The 22200-nt window shown below is 44.5% G+C and overlaps 1 protein-coding gene and 3 long non-coding RNA genes across 4 annotated transcripts; 2 read left to right on the top strand and 2 right to left on the bottom strand.

Moving 5' to 3' along the window:
• Nucleotides 1–1671: 1671 nt before the first annotated feature.
• Nucleotides 1672–2419, top strand: LOC139832194 (uncharacterized). Its single transcript, XR_011746883.1, has 3 exons — nt 1672–1848; nt 1974–2066; nt 2175–2419. It is a non-coding gene; the product is annotated as an uncharacterized lncRNA (long non-coding RNA).
• A 1013-nt stretch (nt 2420–3432) lies between these two features.
• LOC127309076 (protein FAR1-RELATED SEQUENCE 5-like) lies at nt 3433–5871 on the bottom strand. The gene is made up of 2 exons (XM_071822503.1): nt 3977–5871; nt 3433–3901 (listed from the first exon to the last, which is right to left on the bottom strand). Exons 1-2 carry the CDS (start codon nt 5869–5871, stop codon nt 3433–3435), a joined length of 2364 nt encoding a protein of 787 aa, XP_071678604.1.
• Nucleotides 5872–7348: 1477 nt separating this feature from the next.
• On the top strand, nt 7349–9676 carry LOC127305109 (uncharacterized). The gene is made up of 2 exons (XR_007853673.2): nt 7349–7700; nt 9177–9676. It is a non-coding gene; the product is annotated as an uncharacterized lncRNA (long non-coding RNA).
• Nucleotides 9677–15079: 5403 nt separating this feature from the next.
• Nucleotides 15080–15701, bottom strand: LOC127309120 (uncharacterized). Its single transcript, XR_007856951.2, has 2 exons — nt 15586–15701; nt 15080–15492 (listed from the first exon to the last, which is right to left on the bottom strand). It is a non-coding gene; the product is annotated as an uncharacterized lncRNA (long non-coding RNA).
• Between the last annotated feature and the right edge of the window lie 6499 nt (nt 15702–22200).

Below are 22200 nucleotides of genomic sequence, written 5' to 3'. Positions count from 1 at the left end.
GGACTTTCTGAGTTCATTAGATCTGTAGGAAACAATCAAGGCAAGGAAAGTACAAGGACAAATGTTGCACATGAAACAGGGCAGCCAAAAAACAAGCCGAAACGGAGGAGAGCAGCACATTTTCCACAGTCTGTTGATGAGAGAGTAGTCCATGAGAAAGATGAAGAAGAAATTAGTGCAGCGGTCAAACCAGATAAGAATGATGCATCAGCGGTCAAACCAGATAAGAATGATGCACCAGATCATCTACCTGAGACAAAATCAAAGAAAAGAAAACTTGCACACAAAGGAATGGGTGGAGCCAGAGATAACAAGAAGTCCATGGAGGACACAAGCATGCCCAACAATGAAGTGAAGTTTGACGAGGATGGCGCTAACGAAGATGTTGTAGACAAGTCATTAGAGGAAGAGGATGAACAAGATGTGACTATGGATTCACATGTCAGTGATTTGACTGCCAATGCTGAATCTAGCACAGTAAACACAGAAGCAATTACTGAACCTGTAGTACTACCTCCTTCATCCACAGATGGTGTTGCAGTTACACAGAGTGATGCACCAGGTTTTGTATGCACCACAGCTGATGTTTTGAAGCATCTACAACTATATGGCTCTGGTTCACAATCTAGTGCAGAAGCAACTCCAGTGGATCAAGCTAATGGAGCAAGCAAGAGTTCAATCAAAGCACCTGATGGGGCTGCATCAGTACCCACCATAGTTTCAGGAAAATCAAAAAAGAAAGTTACATTTGCAGACAAAAGGAAACAAAATTTACAGGGGAATTCTGCTGATTCATCTCCTACTGCTAGGAGACCAGTTACAAGATCCATGTCCCCAATGAAGTCAAATATTGCTGTAGATTTGGAGAAAAAAAATTCTCCCAGCCCTAGAAGAGTCACCAGGTCTTCTACTCCTGAAAATGTGACAAGGCAGAAAGTTGTAGCTTCCACGGGAAGGCCGTCATCATCTATTGGTGGACATAATGTAGTTAACTCTGTTGATCTTGCATGTAGCATCGACCTGAACATGAATTTGGCTCTAGATGGTCATGAAACGCCTCAAAATGCACCTGCTGCTACAACAGTTGTTACATCTGACACAGTTCCTTCTGCTGAAACTATTCCAAACCATGGCAATGTGATCTTGCAAGAAGCCACACCAGTGAATGTCAGAAGTAATCCTGCTGCTGGGTCAGCAGAGATGGTCATTAGCATTGACATTAACAGGAAACTTGACCTTGAATTCAGTACTGCAAAAGTTGTAACACAAACTGAACAGCAGAGAAAGTTTAAAGAGCTCAAGGAAGATTGTCCTTCTTTCGATCTTGGCTTCGATCTGAAGGAGGCTGGGAAAAAGGTTGATGAAGGTGCTACAATTGAAGAACCAGTAATCATTTCAAGCAACGATAGTGGTGACTCTCTGGACAAAATATATGCAACCATTGATATGCCCATTACGCCATCGACAGTACAAGTAAAGGAGTTGCAGAAGGTAGTGTTGTCGCCGAGGAACCCAAATAGTGTAACACCAGTACCTCAAGCTAGGAGAGTTGTAAAACTGGGGCCTAAACAGAAATCGCCATATGAGAATTTCTGCAAAAAACCTACTGTCACTAGGTCAGATGCTGAATTGTACATCAAAGTGTGCTCATATGGTGGCAGAACCAAGCACCTGTTGAACAAAGAAAAAATTATTGACTATGGTACCTTCTTCATCTATCTCCGCGACTTGGCAGATTCAATCAAGCCAGATGGTTGGATAAGCAACTCAACCTTCGAGATAGGTTTACTTAGTATGTCTGAGGAGATGGCCAAGCAGAAAAAATTCCTGATGCCACTAAGGCTTGCTGTAAATACAATCTTTTATATCTTTGCTTGATGTACCTTTCTCATTATATTCTGATCTACTTTCGATTTTCTTCTTCCTTTTCCCATTTTCCTAACAGACTTTCTTCATTCACATCACTTGTGCAGACCAAACTAAGGGAACCATCATGCCACTTAGATAAGGAGGTGCAGAAAGCATTTGAATGCACGCCTCCATACCGGCTAGACCACAAAGATATGGTTAGTTTGTAATTTCATTTAATTACTTCTTCCTTTTGATGCTTTTTTTTACACCCAGTAGCTTGTGTGACACCTATATTTTTCCCTACATCATCCCCTTTTTTGCAGATATTGTTCTCTGTCCTCCAAAATCTCACTCCTGATCTCAAAATTATGAGTGGACACTATTACTTAATCGTGCTAAATTTGAAGGCTGGGAGGTTCGAAGTAATGGATTCAATGAGGAAGGAGGGAGACAAGTTACTTATGCAAGATGCTAGAAATATCATTGGAAGCATCAAGCACTTCTGGCAAGCTAACTATAGTGCCTCAAAGATTGGCATCTCCAAATACATGACTGTTCATATACCAACTCCAATGCAGAAGACAACGTTAGTACAAACTCTTGACTTCTGTCATTCCATATACCAATTCCATTGTCATTTCAATTCTTTTTGCATTTTGGGAAAAAGTTTTGATGAACTTTTTGTTTTGCTTGTTCCAAGTTACGATTGCGGCTACTTCGTCTTGAAGTTCATTGAATCTTGGGATGGAAGGAGGTTACTGCCATTCTCACCCTACGACATGCCCGCACTAAGGAAGCTTTACCTCAAGAGATGGATGGCTACTGAAAGAAACCTCATCAACTGGGATGAACTGCTCTTCCCAAATTGATACAAAGGTACATTCTGTTTTTTTTACAGAATGCTACAATGCTATCTTTTTGTATCTTATCTGTTGTGGTGGACATGAATACAATCTCTAAAAGTTTTGTCTTATCATATTAAGTGAAAAAAGGCTGTATCATTTGATTTTTTCAGAAGTTGTATGTGTTGTACTACATTTGCTATCTAATATTTACATGCAAAGGTTCTAAATCCTTCTCTTTTTTTCTCAATGGCATGTGTGTTCTATTTCAACCTAAATACGTTTGTGCAAGTAGTTTTATGCACATGATGTCCTCAACAGCTTTGAAAACTCACAGAATATGAGAAATAAGTCGATAGGAACTTAATTTAGGCGTCGGTTAGTTTCTTCAATTAGACACATGAAAGCAACATCAGTATGTTTGGTCCATACTATTCCAAAATCAACTTAGTTGCAAACACGAACTAAGAACCCGCTTCAGATTTAATTTTTGGACACACAAAATAATAAGTCCGACCATGCAACTTAGAACCATAGGAACTTAATTATTACATCTGCTAGTCTCTTGACCACTTCAGAACAAAACTTCACCAATTTTGTCATCACAAAAATTACAACCAACTGACACAAAAATTTCGAACCAGCAACCAACTTACACAAATATTTGCAACCAGCCAACAGAAACTACAGTTTTAGTTTCATGCACGCATAGTGTGTAGCCATTTCATGTTCGCAACATCTACACCATGTCACGGAAAAAGTCTATTTCCTTTTGCTCTGGCCCTGGGGTAAGCTTTGAGGGGCATGTAGCTGCAGTGTGATGAATAGAACCACAAACAGTGCACTTCACGGATTTAGAAGATTTCAAGTGGAGACCAGATTTCTTTCTTTTTTCTCCTGGACACCCTTTAGTGGTAGTGTACACAGGATCCTCAACATGATCAAATCTGGAAGAACTTCCTTGTCCAGGATCACCACTATCGGAAGCTTTCATTGCTTTCAACTCCTTCTCCAGAGCGGCGATGTATTTATCTGCTACAGCTGTTGCTTTCTCTGAAGTACATGCAATTTTGGCTACACTTGTAAAATCATTGCATAACGTTCCATACCGTAGCAACTGCCTTTCTTTGTTATTCATTTTCCTATCAGCTGGCACTTGAGGCAAATCCATCTTTTCCACCACGATTGTTTCCTGGGGTACTCTCCATCTGTTTAGAATGTATTTCTCTGGAATGTAGTCAATTACACCCAATTATACCATAACTCTCATTATATGGCAGCACAGCAGCCCGTCCCTACTAAACTTGCAGCACTCACAACTGTAAGTTTCTGTCGCAAAGTTAGCGTCAACCCTGTATCTTTTCCGCCCATAACCAAAGACTGAAGGCTTAATTGGAACAACATCAAATTTTTCTGCATCAAGCTGTTGTACATTGTAGGATGTCACTTTCCGAATCTCAGCATGGAAACGTAAGTATATGGGTCGTGTATAAACATTCAAAGCTTGCTCTTCCAGAGGGAAATCTCCCCAGACCCTAACAGTTTTATCTTCATCCTTAAACTCAACAGAGTCCTCTGATACATCAATTTTTTCCTGCAACTTCAAGTACTGTTCAAAGAAATTGTGCAGGCTATTGTGCGGGTCAATGTACCTTTTCAAAACAGCATTGAAACCCTCACTGCGAGCAGTAGTCTGTAGGAACGGGAAGAACCGGTCCATAAAGTAGGCAGGGACAAATGTACGTCTGATACGATAGAGGTCACTCAAATCTGTGTTGTCCGCAACATTGTGTTTGGCTATCATATCTGCCCACCTACCTTCAAATTCCTCAACTGACATGCTGTAGTCAATAATTTCATTCAATTCATTCCTTAGATCCTCATGCTTAGACATGAAATTACCAAGTACAGGTTGCGCATTTTGCATAATGTGCCACCTACAGTTCCTGTGACAACAATCAGGAAATTTTTCCAGAATAGCAGTTCGCATGGCTGCATCTTGATCAGTTATGATGTTTTGCGGTTGGACGCCACCCATAGCTTCAAGAAACTCCTCAAAAAGCCATACAAAACTCTCAACATTCTCGTTCCGAAGGAAACCGCAGCCTAGTTGTATAGTTTGACCATATCGGTTAATACCAACGAATGGGGCAAAGGGCATGCCATACATATTGGTCATGTAGGTAGTGTCAAATGACAAGCAGTCGCTATAGTTTTTGTATGCAGCTATAGCAGCTCCATCCACCCAGAATATGCGGTCAACCTTGTCTGCAAGATCAGTATGTAAGTTGAAGTAGAAATCAGGATCATCCTTCTTAATCCTTGCAAAGTGAGCTAACAGCAGCGACATGTCTTTATGTGAGTGCTCGTTATCTATCTTAGACATTAAGTTGCTCACATCTTTACTGTCGTACGGAACATTGCCTAGACCTCCATATACTTCTACCATAATTCGCATGATCCTTCCTGCTGAGAGACTGACCTTACGCAATAGTCTTACAAAATCCTTTTCCTCCTTAGGAATTCCTTTATGAGACCTTAAGTACTTCTTCAACGAGAATTTCTTTATTAATTTGTGATTGTGCTCCTCAATGAAGTATGTTACATGCCACTTCTTCCCTTTCCTTCTTACTCTCATACGAGCCTTGCATTCTGTTTTCTTAGTGATGCTCCGGTTCCTTTGCCTAACTGGAGGTACATCTAGTTGATTTATATCCTCATTTTTCCCACTCTTGTTGCAAACAAAAAGCTGCTTGTCCTTCTGTCCATCAATGGTCGAGTTCTTCGATGTACTACACTTGATGGAAAAACCAACTTGATGAGCATATCTGTTGTAGTGCAACTTTGCCTCGTCCCAAGATTCAAACATCATGCCTGGGTAAGGTGTCTGGATGTTAGTTTGACTACATGGTGTTGACTGGACTTCTTCGTCATCATCATCATCACCACCTTCTGAGTCATCACTCGACAATGTTTGTCCAGTTTCAGCTTTTGTATCAGCAGATACATTTGTGTTGCTACCGCTTGCATGCTTACTACCATCTGCTTCTTTTCTTACATCACCGCTGCTTGTCATCCTTGCATTACTGCCAGATAAACCACCCTTTTCCAAATTTTCTGAATCACTCAAAGCCTCAATTGCTACTTCATTCAGATCAAGTCCACGACGATCATCCATATCTGTAAGGAAGAAACACAATTGTAAAATAATAAAACAGGGAGGGGCATGTAAATTGCTGAACATAGTGTCAATTTTAATATGTACTTATTCAAGAAATAAATTTTGAATAGCTGAACCTTACAAAATGGCTGCATTCTAACATAATTTTTCTACTTGATGTTCTTACAGGTTATATGCAAGAAGCTAAAGCAGAAGTGTTAGAACCAAGGTGAAACATGCTTCTGATGCTGCATCTGAAGCTCGAAGCTGTAAAGATCATGTTGCTGTTGTATATTCTCTACCTAGTACAGAATGTAGTTTGCCTTACTTAGATGCTACTGCGAGAAGGCAGTGCTCCATCATCATGACATTCTATATCACTAGTTCTTACATGCGTAGTTATTTTGTGCATCGTTTTCTTTTACAATGTCCTAAAAATTACATGCATGGATCATCATTGCTGATGGACCTGCAGTTGACTGAGCATGAGAAAGTATTAATGCATCTGGTGAAAACTTGCATCTGGTGATCCACTCTATTCAGTTTTGCATCAAAGCATGACAAAGCTATTTTTTTACATGCTATTTTGGAGTTGATTATACTGATCTTACTAGGTAATGTACTGCCATATGATTTTCCAGTGCTAGAATGTAGGAAAACTTGCTCACAGTTTGACATAGTCCTTCAATTGTTCATTTTTCTACAACCTGCGCTTTATATTATACATGCTACTGCAAACATCAGTTATTTCTACATGCTACTGCCATATTGGAACCATTCTGGTTTGCATGTTACCCAGTAAGAACAAGTACAGAAAGAATATGGATTTCGAATCTGTAGTGGTTCAATTGTTCATTTTTCTGCAACATGTAGTTTATGTGATACTTTCTACTGCAAACATCAGGTATTAAAAGTAGAAAATATACTGCTGAATATAGGGAAAAAACAGTGATTTCAATTCTAGATCTGGAAAAACTACATGTCTGCATGTTACCCAGTAACAACAAGTAGAAAAGCTACTAGTTTTGGATGTTAGTTTTGGAAGAGCTACTGCTTTTTGGATGTCAGATTCGGATGTATAGAACTGGTACCTGCAGGTAGAATAGCTTCCAGAGGTAGAAGATGGTGTTAGGCATGCTGTGCTGTACAGGCTTCTCCCTCCTGATCTACAGATGTATTTTTCTGTTGTTTTTTTGTCCTGTTTTTGACCTCTGCTGTACAACCATGGAGTTCTTGGCTCCCGGCGGCTGTAGGAGGAAGACGATGTAGGGTTCTGGGACGAAGGAGGATGGGAGATCGCTGTTCTTTATTGACCGGTCGTTGATCCGGTCTGTTTTGTCCGGTTTGTTTTGTCTGTTGCGGTGCATTTAATGCTGGGGAGAGGGGAAAGCGAATGGGGGGCCCACTTTCCATTTTCGGAAAGATTCCGTCCGGACAGGGGGGCACCGTGGTAGCCTATCCGGTGCTAGGGCACCGTGTATAAACGTCCTTGATTCTTGATGCATTCTGGTGGTGTTCCAGTCCTTGAGTTCTTTTCCATCTGTAGTTCGTGATTTTTTTTCTCTACATTCTTTTCTGATCTACTCTGCACTTTGCATTTTACTTAGTAGTTGGGATCTTTCCGCGAGGCTGGGGCGTGGGGCCGGCCGGTCGGACCACTGGACCTGGCTGCAGGCCATGGTCGGGATCGACGACGCCGCGGCCGGGGACGCAGCCGGCGCGCGGCAGCCCGAGTTGACGCCCATCTCCTTCGCTTCAGCCACGAACATCAGCAGGTCGGCGGCGGCGCGGCGAAGCAGCCAGCGCGTGGGAGGACGCAATACCGCCTAAATCGGATAGCGTCGAAGGTATGCGCCCCCTGCTTCCATCCAATCCAAATTCCTAATTTCACCAGCCCCGCCGATTTCTCCCCCGATTTCACCCATTCGTTGCTCGGTCCTTATACTCTTCTACCGGTTTCCTATGCAGGAATCGTCCTCAACTTCGTCAACGAGGTAACGGCCCCCCTCGGGCCTCGGCTAAAACCCTCACCCTTAACCCCCAAATTGCCTGCTTCCGCTTAGGTTGCCGCTTCTGTTTGCTGCCGTACTTGCACGATGAGGATTGGGAGTTTTCTCTTCCATTATGATGCATCCTGTGGGATTTTGTCCCGTGTGAAAACTTTCCTAAGCTTTAGCAGGGTTGGCTCGTTCTATACCATGCGAGGATCTACCTCAGTTACACGGAGTACCTTTCTTTTTGGGGCAGACATTTTTTTTAAGGGAGCAGACATATCAAGGTGATAATTAATTGCTCGTGGTAACAGCAGCATGCCCTTTGATTTATGTTGGTTGTCATCCATAGTTGCTTTGTGCGATACAACCTGAACAAACCTGTGTCATGTTAAAAAAACACAATCTTCAGTCTAGATAACTGATTTATGCGCATTTTATTATCTTGTAAGATACAACCTGAATAATCATGTGTTATGTTAAAACAACACAATCTTAAGTCTAGATAATTGATCTATGGTCATTTCATTATTTTGTTTATCATAGGGGTTGACAGAACTCCAGAGTCCAGATGACTCAATCTGTGTCATTCTTCAGTTCGCGCCCGTCTTTGCAATTTTGTGCTGATTGCTTCAATTCAAGAAAAAGTCCCCTTTGAAGTGTTTCGCCTCTACTTAACTCTTTCCTCTCAATTTAGCGGTTGTCTAAAAGAATCCCCTAAGGCTAACTGCGACTGGAGAAAAAGTCACTTCTAGTCTTACAAATGGAGACACTAGTATTTCCATGTCAGTTTTGCCTTCTTCAGTATAGGCTGTTGTTATGTATCAAGAACGTTAAATAATCGTAGGGCGTGTCAATCTGAGTGCTGGTAAAGCACAGAAAGTGTGATCCTTGGGAGAATTTTTTTTTCTCATCTTCTCATCTTACTGATATTTTGGTAGCGGATCAGCATTTTGTCATCATTATTTCGCATCGTTACGTTTGGTTTAGTAAGGACGAAGTGGAGACCATGAACAATCGTACCACAGCCGTCTAGAATTGTCATTGTTTCCTTTTTCAGTGATTAAAACTATCTACCTTTATTTGGTTAACCTCATAATACGGTTAGTTTAACCTGTTTAACATCTGCTACCAAGAAAACTGTACCTGACCATGTGACCCTTCCGTGTCTGCATCTAGCATCTGCCTCATGTTCTTTTCAATTTTCATGTCTGTGTAATAAGTTGAGTGGTTGACTGATGATGATATTCAAAATCTGTGTCATGTACATGACCAAGAACTGATGATCATGAACATGAGCAAGAACTTTCTAACGGGTCTCTGCCTCCGTAGCTAGGTGGACTCAAGGGCCTAGCAACAACTTGCTCGAAGGAAGCCTCCCGCCGGAGCTCGCCGAGCACGAGAGACTCATGTTGCTCGACCTCTGGAGCCTCATCGAAGGGCTGTCGGAGTTCCTGCAGTGCATGGCGTCGCTGAAGGGCCTGCAGCCAACAGCCCGCTCAGAGGTAGGTTAATGTGCTCTGGCTCGGAGAAGATGGCGAGCCTGGCCACGCTAGACCTGTCCAATGCCGGGCTGGTCGGGAGCATCCCGGAGTCCATGGCGGCGATGCCTCCTCTTGGTGCCGAGCATCGGGGAATCTACATGTCGTAGTTTCGGCATGATCTATTTTTCTTCATGATGTTTTCGGCATAGATGCTAGCTGTACCTTAGTACACAAATTCGCATGTTGTTTCAATTCATGTCCGCAACTTCTATAAGTTATTTGCCTAGCCGCACCATTCTTGTATGTACATTCTTATGCCAACAGAATTTACAGCACTAGTTTCTGATCGCTCTTTCCTAAATTATTTGATGTCACATGCACCATATCGTGGAAAGTGACCACGGTTAGTTTTCCTACACTAGAGATATTCTTGGGACAAAGCCATTGGTATGTGCACGAGTGCAGTACCCCAGATCGATCTAGTACCAATCACATGGCCAACTAGGACCTTTAATTACCCAAAAAACTAACACCAAGTTAATCACTCAGAAAAACCATCTTTGTAGATAAATTGTTTACTACCCAGCTATTCATTGCATTCAAAAAATTCATGCCCGATAGATTCAGACTACGTGATCTGGTCATTGTCTTGATCAGTAGATACGTGCAGCAAAATGACACGCACTCCTTTTGCTGAATCGTGAAAAATCTTGCAGAACGCATGTATAGAAGCAACAAAACAACATGTACTATACTCGTCTCATCCAAAAACTCTTGCAGAACTCATGTAGCGACGAGGATAGCTGATTTACTCGTGATCCTTTTGCTCATCCATGCTACCATTCAAATTCCACGGGATTGCTCTACCCCTATGTGCCAGTGCATGCACTCTGACGGAAAAGCACTCTGACGGAAAAGCTCACAGCGTTGGCACCCACAAACAATTTAAAGGACCAAATCTGCTACGTTGAGCGCTCATGCTCCCTTTATCCAACGGCAGTCTGCCTATGCACAGCTAGCCACCTAGGTAGAAAATCCGCGTCGTTATTATATTTGTTTACTTGTTTTATTGTTTGTTATAATTTAATTTGAAAACAATCCTCGCAAATATTTTTATTCATATGCTATATTTGATAAATGGTTCTGTGTTAAAAAGAAGTATTTTAAATGTTTGGGGGCGGCGTTTGGGGGACGTGGCTGAGGAGCGACGTCCCCCAAAGACGGCACGAACAAAACACGTCCCCCAAACGCTCAATCCGGTGTGGTTTGGAGGACGCTTTAGGGGACGCGGCTGGAGATGCTCTTAGTATTATGCTTTTACTCTATGATAGATCCGGTATGTTTGATTCTGGAAGTGACTTTTTTTGAATATGTGATCGCGTGTAGCGATGGTGCAAGCGGTGCAGCTGGAGGCCACTACACACTTTCGGAGGCTGCTTTCCAATCTCCATCGATGAGACTTGAATTTACATCAGCTGATATATGTGGATAATATTTGCCTTAGTTGGATTACAGTGGTTGAAAGTAGGATGATTCTGAGGGCAGTTGCGGACAAAAAACGTGAGAACCTGGCCTGGAATATTAAATGAGAAGTATCATTAAATTCTGTAAAAGTACTACTTCTAATGTTGTTCACGAGCTCGATTTAGATGACCCGTCAGCATCAAGCTTTTAATGTTAGAACCACAAACTTAGCAATTCAAGTAATGAGAAGTACACAATTTAACTCTCATTGTATCTCTCCACCTTTTCCCTTTCTTCTTTGTTCCCATTTAATTACTTCGGAAAGCAACTGAGAGCAATTTCAATAGTATAGCCAACTGCTGGCTATAACAAGATGTCATATCATTTGTAGTCATCATATAGCTAATATGTATAATAGTTGGCTATAAGAATGTAGTACTTTACTAATATATGGCTCACCTTTCACTCTCACAAAGTGCCTAGAAGCACGTGTAAGAGCTGGCTATTGCATAGTAGCCCACCTCCATTCTCTCTCCTCTTCTCTCTCCTCCAACTCATCTAAAATATATTATTTAATGTCTTATAGTCAGCTGACTGGACTCTATTGTACTTGCTCTGAACGGTTGTTTCTACTACTGCGGATTTTATTATGGTTCTTGTTCCGAATATAAATTATAGTATATGTAATGATGAACTCATTTTTTCTTTTGATTTCAACTGTTTTCATGCAGGTAAATATGTGGTTCAATAGTTCCATTTGTCATCCTGCGTTGGATAAGAACTAGAAACAAAAATAAAGAAGAGGTAAAATGAGGAGTAATTTACTTCTTCAGTTACACTTTCGAGCTCGAAGGTGAAAATTATTATCCTATAAATACCTTAATTTTCATCTGCACCCACACCAACAATCATGGTGCAATTAGCCAACCTTATCCCCCCTTCCTTAAATGAATTCCATGTATTTTTTTCCCTTCATTTTTACACGAAAGGCTCGTAATGAACCCGACTTTGAAATAACAAAGCCATCGACCGGCCAGGAGTTACACCATGAGTTATAACACACACACATAGCGCAAACCCAAAAACTAACAACAAAAGATAACACAAAGAACGCAACCAAGCGCCAGGTTGAAGGGGCCTGGTCTTCTATTACACCGGTGCGAGCACGACCTAGTCCACGCCAAGAGATCTCCTACGCACCAACATAGCAGCTCGAGGGGACTCGACGACGCGTCAGCAGCCTAGCAGAACTTGAGGACCAAAGGAGAGGGGGCTTGCGGCGATGCCTCCAAGAAGGTGCATGGCGCACGAATGCGTCGTCATCGTCGGCAAAGACCAAGATCCTGCAAAGCTTTCACGCAGACCCCAAACACTACCACCCCTCAAGCTCGGTCTAGGTTCAGACCAGAAACACAACATTTTCCAATGGCATTGGGATAGGCACACCGACCGAAACTATGGACAGAAGCCGACCTAGCAAAGCCTCCCAAGGCACCAGGTGAGCTGTCAGCTACCGAAGCAAGCCCATGTATAAGCATCCAGGCTGACGAGGTGAAAGGGCTAGGACACCAGCAAGAGATCAAAGGGTGATCCGCTGACTACCAAAGAAGCTTGCCCGAAGCGAGGCCCTCAAGATTAGCATGTTGAGGTGGAGGGAGGGAATCCATCAGTTCGAAATGGGGGAACCACATTGGGACGCCCTTCAACAAGGGAACACCAAATGAAAGGTGACAAGGTCACCGTCAATGGAAAGACCATGCGTAGCTTTCGCCTAGATCCCACCGAGTCCAAATCTAGTCACTGTCGCAAGGACGCAGAGCGAACAGAACAAAACACGCTACCGCACCTCCAACCCAATCCACACTATGACCTAACCCCAACAAGAGTCACCCCTAGGAAGGACGCAAGAGCTAGTTGGCCAAATCGGCCAGACGCGAAACCAGAGATCAATCGATGCCGGATTGATGGCACCACGACGGCCGCACCATCCCCAGCACGCAAACCACCGTAGCATGTGCGACCATAATAGATCAGAGGGAGAAACTACATCAGCAAGAACACCTCTATTAAGGAACATGCTGCCTACCCCTGCGAGCACGCGCCGGCTTAGGAAGCTTATCCTGAAAAAGCCGAAAAGGACGGGTGTATGGTTGCAAGATCCGCAATGCCAGAGCAACAGATCCGGCAGCTAGCGGCCACCTTCGCAACTGATGGCCTCACCTCCCGTCACAGCAGAAGGGATTCCCAACCGGGCCCTGCCAGGCCCAGATCTGGGCCCACAAGCCTAGGTCTGGCAGAAACCCTAAGGCCAAAGCCCACAGCGGCCGGCAGCCAGAGCAGCACCGCGCAGGGTGCCGCCGACGCCAGCAGCCACCCTGTCGCCGGACCGAGCGAGAGCGGCGCCGACCTGGGCCAACGCCGACACCACCTCCTACCGTGAGGTCGCGGCTGCCCCAACGGGTCTGCCTAACGCGCGGGAGTAGGCGACCAGGAGCACAACGCGGAGCGGAGCGACGAAGCGCCGCCGCGATTGCATGGTCCGCCGCCCGCAGCATCAATTGGGATGGGGTCGCCCCGCCAGCCGCCTAGCGCTAGGAGAATAGGGGCTCCGCCGCCGGTGGCACCGCGCGGGCTTTGCCCGGCGGCTCTCGCCAGCGGTGGCCGGGGGAGGAGGGGGTGGCGGTGGGTGTTGGGTGGGGCAAGGAGGGGCGCCCCAGTCGCCTCGGGGTGGCAATGGGAGAGAGGGGAGTGGATGGTTTGAGGTCTGTTTGGAATTTCGATGAGTTGATGCTATTTTTTCCATTCTTAGTATAGACTAGCAAAAGTGCCCGGGCGTTGCATCGGCTCTAAAAGAAATTAAATATTTTCTATTTAAGTGTACCCCAATTTTGGTTGTATCATTGTTTTTGAAGTATTTTAGTTTTCACCCAAGTTTGATACCCTCACAAAAGTAATGAAAGAAGAACTCGCAACTTATTTTCTAATATTTTTGTATACATCATGTGTATCTAAAAGTATGAAATCATCATGCTGAAAATCTCTCGGTGAATTGCATGGAAAGACACCGACTAAATTAAATGTTGTCAAATTGCTAAAGAATTGGATTGCACGAAAACTCGTAGTTTAATTTAGAAAAAAACAAATTCACAAAAATGGGATCATTTCTTTTGCGAGAGTCTATATTGTTCATAGCTCTTGCCCTGAGCAGTTTGACTTCACCACAGTTCGTCCATAGTACACCAATGCTATCTCGTCAGTAATAGATAGTAGTGCAGATGCTACTTCATTATTATGGACTCCCGAAAACAAACCCAAATATGCATTATGCTAGTACGGCACCATTCTCATCCTCTAATGCCTTGTAGTAGTACTTGTCAATCAAAGACAGATCTTACTTAGATAGGGGTTCCTTTTTATCAGTCATATAATACTAGTCCTTTTTCTTTCAAAGTCTGGTAAGACTGTCAAACAAGATAACTTCTCATATAAAACCAACGCGTCAGTCTTCTTCACATGATCCCTTCCACTGTTTGTTCTGTAGCTCTTGTGCCAACTGTTTTGAGTAGCCGTTGGTTTTGAACTTCAAGCCGGCGATGGTGCCGGCAGCGAGGCGGTAGCCTAGGCAGGAGCAAGTTCATTGTCTGTCTTCAGTTTTGCAACCACGACATTTAACATCGGCATGGACCGGTTTGTACTTGGCGAAGAGCTAATTTCCACGCAGAGAGGACATGCGCAGATCACGAACGGCACAGTGTTGATCCCCCTTCCACGGAGTAGAAAACGGGGATCTCATCTCTGGACCTCTGACGCAGCAAACCATGCCCAACAGCAAGACGCTGTGAGGCCGGCAGCGGAGATCTTGGGGCGCGCGGGCGGCCGCCTGTGCCGGATTTGTACGACGACCGGCAGCGACGGCGGCGCTCAATTGCGGCCATCAGCACCTCCCACTCCCAGGTGTAGCGCCGGAGGCACGGCACCTCATCGCGCAAGAAGTGGGACGTCGGCGGCTGCTCAAAATACAGGCGAGAATGGATGTGGGGGAGGCACTTGCGTCTCCGGCGTGGTCTGGCGCCGACGCCATGGTCCGGCGGCGGCCGGGAAGGTCCTGGCAGAGAAGAACAGAGGAATAGGGATCTTCACGCACGAACGATCCGTCTGGTTGGTTTTCTTTTTGTTTGACGTAGTACAAAGATTTAGTCCAACTTTTTTACATACGAACGCCACCGGTCCCAACCTAATAGTAAAAAATGAAAATAATGAAGCCCAAATCTAGAAACCAACACTCTGTCTTTCACAGGCAAGTACCTTTCATTACATTACAGCACTACTTTGTTTTCTCAGAGAGATCATAGTCAGCAGTATTGGGGATACGAAGCAGGATCATGTACACATTCGCGTCAAAGTAAAATATGAGGCCGGATGCGAAACTCAAGCGATGGACAAACCACAATCCCGCGCGTGTAAGCTTAAGCGGGCGGCGCAGGGAGGGCGACGGCCGCGTCGAGGACTTGCGCGTTGACGGGGTGGACACGCCGCTGCCTGTTGGCCAGTTCCCAACGCCGGCGGATCTCCCTGCAGCACCAATAGATGGCGGCTACCACCGCCACCACGCCGGCGAAAGCAGCGACAACCGTGAGGCCGACCCGGAGGCCACGGGATTGGCCGACGGTATCCAGCCAGCTACTGGGGATATTTGACATCTGCGTAATCAGTTGAAGAAACGTTGAGAGTTTGAAGCAAATGAATCAACGATAATCATGCAGAAACGTTGCCATTCTGTAGCACGACGATACCTCAGCGAAGAACTTGCTCGGAGACTGTGGGCCTTGTTGACTGCTGCTGAGGAAGGACCAGAGGAGCAGAGGACCGGAGGTGTCAGCGGGGACGGCACCTTCCGATGTGTCGTCTGAACCCGAGGCTTCGAATGCAGCTGCACTGACACTGAACGATGGTTATATAGGTGCGGGAGGGGACGGCGCCTACGAGCGTCTCACCCAAAAGAAAAAGCCTTTGGTCTTGGAGTAACTTACTAGTTCTATCAGGTTCCCGCGACAAAAAGTTGTAACATGGCGCCACGTGTACCTAACAACCAGATTGCTATCATATGTTAAAAGGGATAAAATTTGGCATGGATTTTACTAAATAGTGTAATTAGGATGAAAACATCTAAATGGCGCAATTAGTGTAAAAATGGTAAACTATGGGTAAAAACAGAATTTAGTAAAATATCAAAATAATTGTTGCATGCTTGTTCCACTCAAATCAACTTGTGGGGAAAACTTATGTCGGGATATCACGATGAACCAATGACGCCGTACGTGACAACAGCATGAAGAAGAATCCTACTGATATTGAACGCTAACAAAAATGACTAGCAACTCCATGTTTGTACTGCCACCGTCTGCGTTGAACATGGATGGCCTGAGAACCTGCCCCCCACGTGTCACACCCTAGTGCTACATCAGGGGTGACACCGCCGGCGGCCAAAGCTCCCCTCCGCAGCTACCCTTCACGCCGCCGCTGCCACTGGCCCTCATCGCGGCGGCAGTCCCAGCCGCCGAAGGTGCTCTAGGTGGTGGTTGCCGGGGATGGCCGCCATGGCTGCTACGGAGGTGATGGCCATCGCGTCATTGTACAACATCCAGGGGCGGCACGTAGAGGCCATACCGGGTCGTGGGCCCTCCTTTTCTCTCACTTTTCCCTTTAGATCTGGTAAAATTTTGCTGACTAAGATCAATTGGACTAGTCTGTATTGAGCTGGTCCATCCTTCATTTAGAATCACGATCCGCCACTCGCAGCATCCCTAGTGGGGGAGGTCCTCTCCCGGTGGTGCCATGACCGTTGGTGGAAGTACAAGGCCTGGCTAGGTGGTGGTGGAAACACGAGATCTCGATTTGTGTGTCTCCCATGCTGCCTCCCGGGTCCTCTTCGTTGGATGGTAGTGCCGGATCCGGTGGGGGTCGATCCTGCTCTTCTGTCACCATTCTCGTTGTTGGCCTAGCCCGTTGGGTCACTGGTAGGGGTTGGTGCAACAGATAGTGCAAGTTGCCGGCAGGTGGTGCGGGCGTTGCTTGCACGTCTTGAAAAAAGGAGGTTGTCCTAGGATCCCTCTCACGCCATGAAGAAGATCTACTTGCTTGTGTTCATTGATCTGGCTGAAGTGTCGAGTTCCGAAAGGCACCGACTGTGAACTCCAATGGATGACATGCTAGGTTGTCGGATCTGATGGTACGGTCGCGCGCAACCATGTTTTCTCTGACGTTTTGTTTCAGAGGGAGTGAGGCGAAACTCTGCAGTCTATTGCGATCGTGGAACATGTCTTTAGTTCCATGGTGAATTCAATTGCAGAGAATGACATGGAAGCCAAGATCTGTGAACTAATAATGGTGGTTCTATTCTTGGTGGCGATGAGGTTTTGGCTTAGAGATTTTTGACTTGGAGCAGCTGCATCGGCAAGTGGGGACGACATCACAGGAGAAATTTAGAGTCTAAATTTGCAGGACCCAAGGTATGTCCTAGCAATGGCCTTGTGAAAGGCATTGTTTTGTGAGTGTGCACTCCTCTTGGTGAAAATATATGATCTAACATATGTCGATGACAGCGTGTGTGCACCGTTCCCATCTTAGAGGCGTCTTTCTTGAAGAAGATGGATCTGGTGCTGTCTTGGTGATGTTTGGCCCGCTGCTACGACGAACAGATCGATGTAGCGGGACTTTTCTTTTATGTAATTCTTCATTCTTGTGTTTAGCTGTGTGCTTCAGTATTTCCATTATGCCACTGCGTTGGTGCAGAGGCTGTGTGGAATTAGCATCTTTAAGATATTAATATATTTCCTTTATCAAAATAAAGGCACACAAACTACACAACATTTGGTTCTGAACTTTTTTGCATTTCTAGGGAATTTTTTCCATAAAAGTTTCTAATGAAGAAGAAACCATTCACCTTTTTTTTAGATAAAAGGACATATGTCAGACGTTAAATTAATGACGCATTTAACAGCAAAACAGATACAAGATGTTGAACCCACCTTACAAGGAAGAACTACACACAAGACATGGTTCAACCTAGGAAACACCTGCCGAATGCAAGCAGCCGTCACGAGTATTACAGTCTATGGTGAGGAAGAGGAAGCGCCGAGAAGGATACGTTGTCGGACCGGTGCTCACCCTAGCAAGGGAGACAACAAAAACCACCACAATGAGACAAACACCACCATTGAAGACGCCACCAGAAGCCGAACACCACCAGGAATCGACCAACAAAGCTCAGAGACCGGCGAGGTACAATAAGGAAAAACACTTCGAGAAACACCGCGGGTACAGAACACACAAAAGAAGCTTTACGGAAGAGGGTTGAGGAGGATCTTCGCTTCCACAACAATGGCGAGCCCCGCGGTGTGAGAACTCCAAGATGGCATCTTCAAGAAGAACACGACGTAGAAGCGCCGGTACCACCCAATTCGGGGATCATGGGTTTTCACCCAGAGACTGTGGAAAGACCGATCACCGCCACAATGACGCCTTCAAGAAGCGAACGACGTATGCGGACGCCACCGTCGTGGCCTAGGAGGGTGAGGGCTTCCCCCGGCAGGTGAAGTCTTCAGTCCACATAGTGTAGCGACTGTCGCCCACGCAACAGCCGTACCACCAACACACCACTCGGCTCGTCGGCACCATGCCGTCCACACGACTGATGAAGCCAACCATCATCAGAGCCCCTAGCATGCCCACCAACCAGGAAGACTCCCACCTTCCAGGGCCGCCTCCCTGACATTCCAGTTCTGTGCTCTAAAGAACTGCAAGTGGAAAAGGGAAGCACCGCCACTCGGAGAACCACCAAATGGTGCCCGGAGACATTTGACATGAAGGGAAGGGCTCCTCCAACTGATCGGCGCCCTGGAGCCCCCATGGCGACGTCGATGAGCCCGAGACGGCCAAGGCCCCCCAGCCCGAGATCTCGGAGCGACCAACCATGGCCGTGCTGCACAGCACCCCGCACTAGAGCCCACCTCCCCACACGAGCAGGCAACCTCACCGCCGACCAAGTTTGTCGCCGAAGACGGCCGCGGCTGAGACGCTCGCGTCCACCCACCCACCGCAACCAGAGCATCCGAGCTCGCATTGTCCTCTGCAGTAGCCGCGCCCGAGGAGCGTCGCCGCTGCACCACGCTTGTCGAGGTCCAGCGAAGCCACCGCGCCGTCACGCCCAACACGAGCGCCACACCACGCCCCACCGACAGCTGCTACCCGCGCCACCACCACTGTGCGAGGGGAAGAGAGAGGCCCCGCCATCACCAGCGCCACCCGGGAGGGGGGGAGGGCTTGAGTCGCGGTGGCTAGGGTTTTCTCCCGCGTCTCTCTCGGGAGCGACCGTGAGAAGAGCGTTTTTTCATCATGGTTATAAATCTTTTGTTGGACAAATGTAAAACTGAAATCTATTGCAAAATTATGCTGGGGTTTCAAACATAGAACTCAACATCTTAGACCTTTCACAATGATATGTACTTAAATTAACTAGAGGTTTGGCTCCAAGAATATAAATTAGCATGAACTTAACATACCTACAGAGTGCTGCCAATTAAATGCTTCGAGCAGTTCCTGGTACTTGTTTATAACCCTTTTCGAAATTTGTTTATATAACACTTTTTTTCACAGTTCTCGTTTTTTCAGATTAAGTTTAACTGTAAGATTATGAAGAAAGAATTGCTTGTTCTCGAGAGTTGGTAAATAAGTACTTATAAGAAAAAAAAATATCATGGTCTATCTCCCTCAACTACCGATGTCAAAGGTGCATTACGGCATCAAAATGTTTTTTATGAATCTCTAGTTACTTGGCAAGTCATAGCAACACGCAATGCAGTATTTATATGTGTGTATATATATACTACTACTCCACTATTAGCTTCCCTATCTACTAGAGCATCACCACAAATGAGCTAGAGTTTCAAACTTCTGATCTTTCCTTTTAAGAGGTTGCCCAAAACTAGCAAGGACATAATTCTGTTGAACCAAGACAAAGACAAAGACATAAAATTAACTGGAGCTTTTGTTCCAACAATATTTGTCAGGATGGACTCATGGTACCAATGGATTGCTGCCAATGAATTGATTTGAGCAGTTTCTGGTACTGCTATGTAGCACTTTTTAAAACTGGTTTATAACTTTTTTTCACATGAAATGTAAGATCATGAATTAAGCAAGAATTGCTTGTTCTCAAGAGAGGGTTAATGACTTAGTAAGCAAAAAAAATCACATTTTATGGACTATATATCTCGCTGAACTACCGATGGCAACCGTGCATTACTGCATCAAAATATTCCCCATCTTGCCAAGCAACACGCAATGCAGTATTTATGTATATAGTACTATTAGGTTCCCTGTCTACTAGTGCATTACCACAAATGAGCTAGAGTTTCAAACTTCTGGCCTTTCCTTTTAAGAGGTGCACCTATTGTATCGAAATATTCTAAATAAAACTAAGTAGCGATGCAATATATATGTACAGTACTATATACTATTAATCCTCCGTGCTGCCAATGAATTACTTGGAGGAGTAGGTGGACCTGACTGGAAATGGATCGCTTCGTGGAGCACCCTCGTGAGTGGATTGTTAGTGAACCTTGCACGGCGCACGCTCCGCTGAAAAGAGAAGAAAGCGCATCGGTATCTTCTGGTTTATATAGCTTTGATCTGCAACAGAGACTATTAATGATGCTATAGGAAGCACGCGGCAGTTTATGTGCGAATCACCACAGGTGAGCTATGCCAGTTACTTCCTTCAAAATGTTCAAGCATTTTGTCTGGTTCATCCACTTTAGTTTGTTTAGTTTGTATTTAGTTTTTTTTTTAGATTGACTCACTTTAATTTATATCTAGTCTATTTTAAAAGTACCTCAACCATCTTACATTTGTGTATAGAGGTAGTAGTACTTATTAGTGGTTCGGGCACCCCTTGGGGAGCCTCCTCGCCAGTCATTGGCAACCCAATCTGAATGCCATGATGGTTATAGTATCGTGTTCATCACTTACATGAACTCAGGATAATTGCAATTGAATTATATAGGATTCAGAATTACATCCAAGTACGTATACATGTATCTCAAATAACTGTAAGAAGTAGTCCCTCCAATGTGGAGTATAAAACATTATAACAGGTAAATCCACGCATGCATATGCTGTGAACTAGCTCCATCAGGTATACTAGTGTATTAGCGAACACCGTACATTAGCTGTGCATATCATTGCAATATTTATATATGAGTAAATTTGTATCTTATGGCCATGTACAATTATAATAGTATGTTTGTTGCTAATCTGACAACCATATTATTATAACCTGAAATTTGTGTGACGGAAAAAATGTCACACACATAGTGTAGTTGTGCATACTAATGCAAGGTTTAAAAGACATGCAAAAACTTATCCGGCAGCCATGTATAATTTATTGTGATAGTTGTTCGATATTAATCTGGTAACTGATGCAGCGAAAGAAAAAAAACATCCAAACATAACAACAACGGATCTAGTTTTGAAGCTCCCATCGAGACGAACGCAACGCAACGATGCAAATGAGTCATAAATTGGATAAACGGGTTGGAAGAAAAATCATTTACAATTTTCTAATTCTACTAGTAGTGAAATTTACTAGTAAAATTTACAATGATCTCATCGTGGGCACATTAGTGCATGCATGTACGTAGTCACTCCTATAGGGAAGAGCACCAAAAATCTGCGGCCGCACAAGCTTACACGGTATGCGGTGCTTCTCGTTAGATTCTCCCTTCATTCAAACAAGAAGTGAGTAACAAAATGACCGCATCCAACGATGATGAAACACACACGAGGTAAAAACGTTGTGCAGTTACCCAATCGAATGTTCCAAACTTGCGTGCCCCTAACGATGATATGAATGACCGGGCAGTCGCGCGACCTTTATAGGTACAATTCATAATGATATTATTGGTGGTCTCGGTGGTTTGGCTCATATGTGTAGATACAATTAATCATGGAAATATATTTTAACTATTTCAAAATGTTAAATAAATTCGAAAAGTAATCCTCGGTGTGCATCAAAACATCCTACGTTAGCTCACAAAAGAATTGTAGAGCGAAACATTATCTGCGGCCTATGTAAAAAAAGCAAATAAATGTCTTGTGAAAAACTATTTTGGAGCACTGGAAATTGTCTTTTTTGCAGAGGCCACAAAAAGTAACATTTTTTCTTGCACTTTGTGTGCAGGCATAGAATATGTGGAAGTACACACCTTGGAAAAAATCAGAAATTTTAGACATTTAAAAAATTATTTTTTCCAGCAATGAGTGCATCTGCACCTATGAGCTAAAATACATTTCCGTATTTACAATAGCCTATGCAAACCATATTGAAGTATACCTCACATTGAATCTAA

This window comes from Lolium perenne, chromosome 6 (assembly GCF_019359855.2).
Source record: "Lolium perenne isolate Kyuss_39 chromosome 6, Kyuss_2.0, whole genome shotgun sequence".
In the NCBI taxonomy this organism is placed as follows: domain Eukaryota; kingdom Viridiplantae; phylum Streptophyta; class Magnoliopsida; order Poales; family Poaceae; genus Lolium; species Lolium perenne.
Note: the sequence above shows the minus strand (reverse complement) of the source record. Positions and strands in the feature narration are given on the sequence as shown.

Excerpts from the sequence above, each read along its gene's own strand:
- LOC127309076 (XM_071822503.1), bottom strand. The coding sequence starts at position 5,871 with ATGGATGATCGTCGTGGACTTGATCTGAATGAAGTAGCAATTGAGGCT. Across the intron at positions 3,902-3,976 it reads TTTAGTAGGGACGGGCTGCT|ATGGAGAGTACCCCAGGAAA; the intron begins GTGCTGCCATAT and ends CATTCTAAACAG.